At 51.1% G+C, this 7927-nt stretch overlaps 1 protein-coding gene across 4 annotated transcripts in view; it reads right to left on the bottom strand.

Annotated features, from left to right (window-relative positions):
• Window positions 1-829: 829 nt before the first annotated feature.
• Window positions 830-7927, bottom strand: part of Sall2 (spalt-like transcription factor 2) — a 20139-nt gene continuing 13041 nt past the window's right edge. The window contains exons 1-3 of one of the 4 annotated variants that reach the window (XM_013029678.1): window positions 5602-5753; window positions 4942-5262; window positions 830-4509 (exon numbers count right to left, since the gene is read on the bottom strand). In XM_013029678.1, the coding sequence (XP_012885132.1) occupies window positions 2285-4509; window positions 4942-5262; window positions 5602-5668 (2613 nt within the window). In that variant the 5' untranslated portion in view covers window positions 5669-5753 and the 3' untranslated portion in view covers window positions 830-2284. Of the gene's footprint in view, window positions 5263-5601; window positions 5754-7927 lie in introns of those variants that run through there. The other 3 variants (XM_013029677.1, XM_013029676.1, XM_013029675.1) reach the window with 3 other exon arrangements.

Raw genomic sequence — 7927 nt, forward strand, 5'->3', positions numbered from 1 at the left:
CCCCCCCCCAAAAAAATAAAGATATCAAAAAGCTGAAAGTAGAGCTGAGATTCTAGCATGCCCCAGGACAGAGTTCAACGCCAAGGACTGGAAAAAGAAAAAAAAAATCCTTTATCTTGTTGATAAGATTTATTAAAAGGTAATTTCCTTCTTCCCTTTCTGATCAAAGGATATCCCAGGGATCTTAAGTTATCTTGGTTCTGAAAACTGGCTGAAGTTAGGGGGCTGGCCAGGAATTTGGAAAGACTGATCAACTTCCAACCTCAAAGAAAAAACAACAGATAACAGAAATTTGCTGACACCTGGTGGCTCACCTGTAATACTAGCTACTCATGAGGCTGAGATTTGAAGACAGTGGTTCAAAGCCAGCCCAGGCAGGAAAATCAAACAAACAAACAAAAAAAAGCACTCAGGGACAGTGCCCATACCCTGAGTTCAAGCCCCAGAACTGGCACTAAAAAAAAGTAAACAAAACCCCAGCAAGTCTGGTCGTGGAAAGTCCTAGAAAAGGGGAAAATCTGGACAATGACTCGACACAGTGGGGAAAATCCTTACTTTCTGACTATGTAACTCCACAGGAACAAAAATCTTCTACAGTGAAATGATATTCAGTGGAGGTTGTATCAGGACAAGGCTGAACACAGCACATATTTCAAAACCATATGTTCAGCTTTGGCAGGAAATGTAGGTGAGAAAGGAATTTCTATGTTAGGGAATGCCCGCTTCACTGTAGCTGGCTAGTTATGAAATCAAGACACACACAAATATTTGGCCAAAACACCTTTAATGATGAGAGGAAAGATACTAGCATCTCCTCTCTCTGCTCTGACATTTCACTATGTTAGGAAGCTCTGGAGTCTACAACTTCAGAGAAGGGGGCCATCATTCAAGACCCTCTCTTCTCAAAGCTCCCATTCCAAATGATTCTATGTTAAGAGTAAACACTACATTTCATTACAAGACAGGGAGGAACTACTTGAAGCTTGTCCCCCAAAGTCTGTGGACTCCTAGAACCAGACAATGGCAGACATACCCCTAGTCCATAATCAGGCAAAACTGGAGAGGAAAGGGATTTTGAGAGAAGATGGTGAAAATTACAAGGGCCAGGAGATAAAGGAGGGAATTATCTAAAACTAGAAGGAAACTATTGCTAGGAAATCCCCCATGATTCCCAGTGTAAGACTGAGAACTCTAATATCACTATTAGCCCAAAAGAACATTCATGAGAATGCCCACATTCATAAGACTTCACATCCCCTGCTCCATAGGTTCCCAACAGTATTTATGCTTTAGCAACATTCTTCAATTTTCTAGCATTAGTTCATCCATGACCCTCACCAACAACTTTGTAACACTTCCCAAAATACCTTCTTGGCAAGAAAATTGCTTGTTCCTCAACTTTAAAAGGCCAAGATGAATGAGGGGCTAGAGATGTCCTTGCATAGTGACTAGTCACCTTTTCTTTAATGTGACAAATCGAGATTTACTGGGAAGAATAGCCCAAGCACTTTATTTCCCCCCTCCCTCCTAGGGTTGAGCCATCACTTGCTAGGACATCTTCTTTACTAGCACCTTCTGCAGCAGGGGGAGGCAAAGGGAACATTCAGTTCATTACTTCTATGATGAACTTCTTAGGTACTGCTTTGGATGCAGAAGGCTAAATTGGAGTAGGGCTATCTTCTTCTTGGCCTTTCTGGATCTCTGTTGAGTCATCTTCCCAGGCACAATTCCTAGGTCAAACAGCACTGATAATGCCAAGCCTAAAGTGGTGGTAGAGGTGAGGCTGGAACTCCAGAGTTTTGGTGGACACAGCAATGTGACAGGGAAAGCTGTGTAATGGTTGTGCAAAGGTAGGGAATCCACCTCTACCTCCACAGACAGGAAGGTCTTGGGACAAGAAGTCCTCAGCAAGGGGTGACACTGGGCCTTAGAGAGCAAGCTGCCAGACCCTTCAGTCTGGGTTGCAATTCCAAAGATGGGTGCTTAGGTGCACCTGCCAAAGGGAAAGGAAAAGGAAGAGGACAGGAGTCCTCTTGAGAATGTAAAAGCTGCAGAAAGCCTATTTTCCTCAGTTACAAGGAATGTAGAGGGGATTAAAAATTCCTAAGGGGGCCATCCTCTTGGAAGCACAAGAATTCCTAAGCTCAGAGACTAGAGAAAAAGCCACTAGAGACATATCATGTAAGAACTCAGAGAAAAAAGACAAAATACCTGGGGAGGTCCCTCTGTGGAGCTCTTGGTTTCTGCTTCCTGGATCAAAGGATAGCAAGTATAGATAACAGAATTAAGGGATTGCAGGGTCATCTTTTCGAGGGAAGGGAGAGATCCCTGGGGAAGCAATAGAAGGAGAACAACTAGGGACCAAGGACAGAGTGGCAATATTCTGAGGGCCGTGGGGGGCAAAGGGTGGTACCTGGTGGTGAGCCAGCAGCATATGCTTCTTGAGGGTTGCCCGCTCAAGAAAGCTCTGCCTGCAAAAAACACAGGTGAAGAGCAGCCCCTCCTTGGGGTGGGTCTTCTGATGCTCCTCCAAGGCTGTCTGAGTAGGGAAGGTCTGGCTGCACACTTCACAAGCCTTTCTGCTGCTATTCTCTCCTGGCTCCTTTCTCACAGTTTCCTGTAAGCTCAGCTCCTCTACCAAAGGGGTGCAGGTACCTTCTCCTTCTTGGGGGAGTGATGTCGCTGGGCTGGAGCTCCTCTCAGGTTTGGCCCCCTCTTCCTTGCCTCCTGAGACATCATAGCTGTCCTGCTCCATTGGTTGGGGTTGATCCACAATGTCAGGAGGAGGTGGTGGTGGCAGAGAACACTGCTGAGTGGCTTTCTCATTACCATCCCTCTCCTTCCCAGAGGCCACTGCAATGGCTATCCCCGCTTCCTCCTCTGCCCCAGATGCCTCTTCTGAATCACCTCGCACTGATATTGCTTTCTCACCCCCGCTCTCTGAACCTCTTCCTGCTAGGGAATCTTCATCAGTCACATCTTCTTCTTCTTCCTCTTCCTCCTCCTCTTCCTCAGACAATTCCTCTTCTGGTGATGGCTGTTGGGTTTGCTGCTGCGGAGGGAAGCTTCCTGCCCCAGAGATTGCAGACTGCTCAGAGCCATTCTCCTGGGCAGTTCCTCCGCTCTCAGGGAGTGTGGTACCTCCATTTGGGATCTGGCCTCCCAGATGCATTCGAACATGCTGCTGCAGGGTAACAGCATTAGTGAACTTCTTCTGGCAGATAGGGCAAGAGTTCTGGGCCCGGGCAGCTGGACTGGCCTTGTGGCCCACAAAATGTGCACGAAGATTGCCCCGGGTGGAAAAGGCTCTGCCACACACTTTGCATTTGAAGGGTCGCTCACCTCCATGTTGGCCATAATGCAGGCGCAGGGCTCGAGGACAGCTCAGCACTCGGAGACAGATGACACATTGGTTAGGTCCAGAAGAAGCCGAAGGTGATGGCGCAGGGGCAGAAGTGGTGGGGGCTCCTGAAGCAGTAGAGCCCACGGCCATGGCTCCTTGTCGATCAATCTTCTCTACCAGCTGTTGTAGCTTTGATGTCTCTGAGGGTGAGGCTCCCAAGGGCTCCAGCACATAGGGGAAAGGGAAGCTGCCGGTGGACTTGAAGTGGTTAGTAAGCAGTGCCCAGCTTGGGAGTGAAGTCACTAGCTTACTTAGCTGCATACGGGCTGCTGTGCCACTTTCGGCCACTCCACTGATGGCTGAGCCTTCACTTCCTGGGGGAGTGTTTTCATCTGCCTTATTTTTGGGCTCCACTGCTTTCATGAGCACAAACTTATTGAAAGCAGGGAGCCCAGGGGCTGTAGCTGTGCCTGCACCAGTAGACAGCAGCGTCAGACTCTCTGTGGCACTAAGTGCTGTGGTGGAGGCTACCAGAGGCTTGCGTTCAACACCTCCACCTGGTGTGACTGCCTCTTCTTCAGCTTTTTCGGGTGGCACAGACATGCCATAGGGCAGGCCACTGCTGGTGATGACATAGTCTAGGTGCTCTGGAACAGGATGTGGGTTCATTTGCACATGTGGATACTTCTCCCGATGCCGGTGGAAATGGACTTTGAGGTTGCCTCGGGTGGTAAAGCGATTGCCACAGACGTTGCACTTATAGGGCCTCTCACCAGTGTGAGAACGAAGATGGATCTGCAGGGCGCTGTCACTGCCGAATACTTTGGCACAGAAGCGGCATTTGTGCCTTCCCCCAGTCTTCTCCAAAGGACCCATGACTTCCCCATAGCCCAGCTCGCCACTTCCATTCTTTGGCTTCAGGAGACCTGGGGAGGCAGTAGCCTCAAGGCCCCTGGTGGCTCCAAGACACTGTGCGGCCAATAGTCCTGTGGTGCCTGGGAATGCCAGATGAGGGGAAGTAACCAGCTGCTCTGTGCTGCCTGGCAGGGCTGAGGAGGGGGCAGGGGTAGGCTTGTGGCTTCGCCCAACCCCACCAGCAGAGAAGGAGTGCTGTGACCCCAATGGATGATAAAGGTGAAAGAAAGCCTGCTTCGGTGTTTCCGCCCCTGAGGAGGAAGAGGAAGAGGAGGAGGAGGAGGAAGAGGAGGAAGAGGAGGAGGAAGGTACCAGTGTCTTGCCAGTTTGGACAGGCTTGATGGGGCTGAAGAGGGGGAGTAGGGGCTTAGTGGAGGAGACAGTTCCTGTCCCAGGCAGCTCTGAGGGACTGGCAGGAGCACCCACTGTCTGGCCTAAGGAGCCCAGCAGCAGCACCTGGCGGCAGATTTGCTCAGTCATTTGCATCTGATGGATCTGCCTTTGCTGCAGTACCCGCAGCTCTTCCAAGATCAGAGGAATGTTCAAGTGGCCGCTGCTTACGCCAGGGGGGGGAGGGGGAGGAAGAGGAGGAGGGGGGACAGAGGTGGATTCTGGAGGCAATGGGGTTGCTCCCAGCTTGGGACTGGCCAAGATCAGGCCCCCGCCTCCCCCAGGCGCTGTACCTGTGGCAGCGACCAGGAAATGCCCCGATGATTCTTCTCCTCCTCTCCTCTCTGGGCCCCAGGTGGAATCTGTGGGCCCGGAGGACCCAGAGTCCGGGGGATTGCTATGCTCTGTGTCCATGGCCTGGGGACTATTGTGGCCTTCTGGCCGGGATTCTGAAGATGCTGAAGCGTTGTTGGGGTTTTCCTGGCTCCCCATAATCACCATTACAGGAGGATCAGTAGCACAAGCATTCTGGTGAGCGAGGAATTCAGAAGGGTCAGTGAATTGTGCGCAGCATTTGGCACAGACTTGGGGGTGCTCCTCCTCGCTAGCTTCACCTGGGGAGAAGACAAGGAGAGATCGTGGTGGTGCCAATGGGTTGTGTCTGCACAGAATCTAGAAGCCCAATACCTCTAGTGGGGGCGGGGGGGGGGGCTCACCATCAGGCCGGACCTGACCGGCGGGGACCCTAATTCCCCAACAGAGGATCTGGGCGAGCTGGGGGAGGGGGGCACACACTCTACTGCCCTCTCCTGACACCGCCCCCCTCTCCGCCGCGGGAGAGGGGGAATGGCTGTGAAACCTAGGCCCTACTCCCAGAATCATGCATTTTTTCGCACCCACTTAATCCTTCTCCCCTCCGCCCACACCTCGGCCCAAGCCAGGCCCTACCGCACCTCCAAGCTCCGCAGACTCCCCGCAGGCCCCCCGGAGATGAGAGCTCTTCCCGGCTTCAAGCGCCATGGCGGGGATGGGGACGGATGGGGTGGGGAACAATGGGGAACGGGAATGGGGAGGCGACTGCGGCAGGAGCTGCGGCAGCCTCTGCACCCAGCGGCCCAGACTGCGGAGATGGAGAGCGGCGGGGGCGGGGCGGCGCAGCGGCGGAGGGGGAGGGGTGCACGGATGGGGAAGGGGGGGAGAAGGGGCGGAGTTGGGCGGGAAAACTGGGAGAGGGGAGACTGGGAGGATGGGGTGTGGGGAGGAGCAAGAGCTGGAAGGGGAGGGAGCCGGGAGGGTGGGGGCGGGGTATGCGGGGTGGGGAGGCCTTAGGGTATTTGGGGACAGGTGCTTTGGGTCACAGTGGGGGTTCCACCTTTCCAGCCTTCCGCCAATTCCCCCCACCCCCTGTCTTGGTCCAGGCTTGCCCCCACCCAGTAAGCTCAGGGGCACGGTGGGAAACCGAGTCCTGCTCAACAGAGCAAAGCCATAGACTTGTCTTATTTTTCTTAGGATAAAGGATTCTCTGAGCCTCGAAAATGTGGATTACGGAAGGTGGCCTGATCTCAAAAGGTCTGTGCTCCTCACCAGCACCTCACCACTCAAATTTTGTCCGGATGTCCCTCACTTCCATTCCCACCCTACCCCCAACCCTCTACCACAAAAGAAGTTTCTCAGGGTGGGTAGCTGCAAGATAGAATTTCCCAGGAAGTCATTTCAGGTCTCCTTTCGGAAGAACACTTACCCCTTTAATCCCCCGCCCCTCATCCCCCACAATAATAGCTGAGTGCAAAGCTACTTTACAGATCACCAAGCCAACGCTTAATTTATAGTTCATGCTTACTGAAGCCATCTCCTATTCAGTACCTGCTTTCCCTTCTCTCTTTAAACATTAAGGACGGTGGGTCCCTTTGAGCTTTTTTGCCCAAAAATCTCAAGATGGCCTGCCCAACTCTAACCTGGGGGGAAAGAAGCTCCACCTCGGACACCGGGAAAATTCAACTTGGTTTGAATGACACCTGCTGTATAGAAGAGAGGCTAAGTAGGTCTCCTCCTCACCCTCCTGCTGGGGAATAAACAAACCCAGGACTAATGGGAGGCAAACGCCCCACACTGAGCTACACCACCAGCCCTTGGGTTATTGAGACAGGGTATGGAGTCCAGGTTGGCTTCAAACCCAAGATCCTCCTGCCTCTGCCTCCAGTGCTGAGACCATCTCATCTGCCTCTCTTTCTTCCTTGAAATAAATCTTGAAGGGTTTATCATTTTGTAAAATACTTTATCCTACATACAAGAAGTGATTCTTCTGGTTCCAGTTCTATCTTGCCTGGCTGGTAAACTGAGGCATACTGGCCAGTTACACCACAAATGTACAATTTCCCTTTTTGTAAAGTGGTAATATTGTAGTTACACTGTCTTCTTCAAGGAAATATCATGATGAAAGAAATGAAGTCTGGCGCATGGCTTAAGTGGTAGAGCACCAGGGCCCGAGTTCAAATCCTAAAGGACAAAAAATTGAAAATAAAGCACAAATGCTAGTCAGTAATTCCAGCTACTCAGTAGGCTGTCTTGGAAGTTCATGGTTCTATGAAGCCAGTACAAGCAGAAAAATCTGCAAAATAACCAGCAAAAAGATATTGTGGCTCAAGTGATAGAGCATCGGCTAATTAAGCCCAAAAGCTGGAGGTCCTAAATTTAAACCCTAGTACCTGCAAAAACAACAAGTGGAGGCGTGGCTGAAATTATAGAGTGGTAACCTTGACCAAAAAGGTCAAGTGAGAGCTGGGTGCCAGTGGCTCATTCCTGTAATTCTAGCCATTCAAGAGCCTGAGATCTGAGGATCAAGGTTCAAAGCCAACCTAGCAAGGAAAGTCCCTTGAGACACTTATCTCTAACCACCAAAAAGCCAGAAATGAAGTTATGGCTCAAGTGGTAGAGTTCTAGCTTTGAGCAAAAAAGCTCAGGGACAGCAACCAAGCCCTAAATTCAAGCCCCAGGAAGAAAATCCTTTTTGTTGTCCTATCTGAGATAGGACCTACAGACTTGTACTAAGTGCTCAGTCACTGAACCATATAGTAGCCTAAACAACTTTGGACCAGCCCAGCACCAGTGGCTCACGCCTTTAATCCTAGCTACTCAGTAGGCTAAGATCTGAGGATAGCGGTTCAAAAACAGCCCAGACAACACGTGCACCTCCATGTTTATTGCAGCACTGTTCACAATAGCTAGGATATGGAAACAACCCAGATGCCCCACGACAGATGAATGGATCCAAAAATTGTG

Source organism: Dipodomys ordii, unplaced genomic scaffold (genome assembly GCF_000151885.1).
Source record: "Dipodomys ordii isolate 6190 unplaced genomic scaffold, Dord_2.0 Scaffold121, whole genome shotgun sequence".
NCBI lineage: Eukaryota > Metazoa > Chordata > Mammalia > Rodentia > Heteromyidae > Dipodomys > Dipodomys ordii.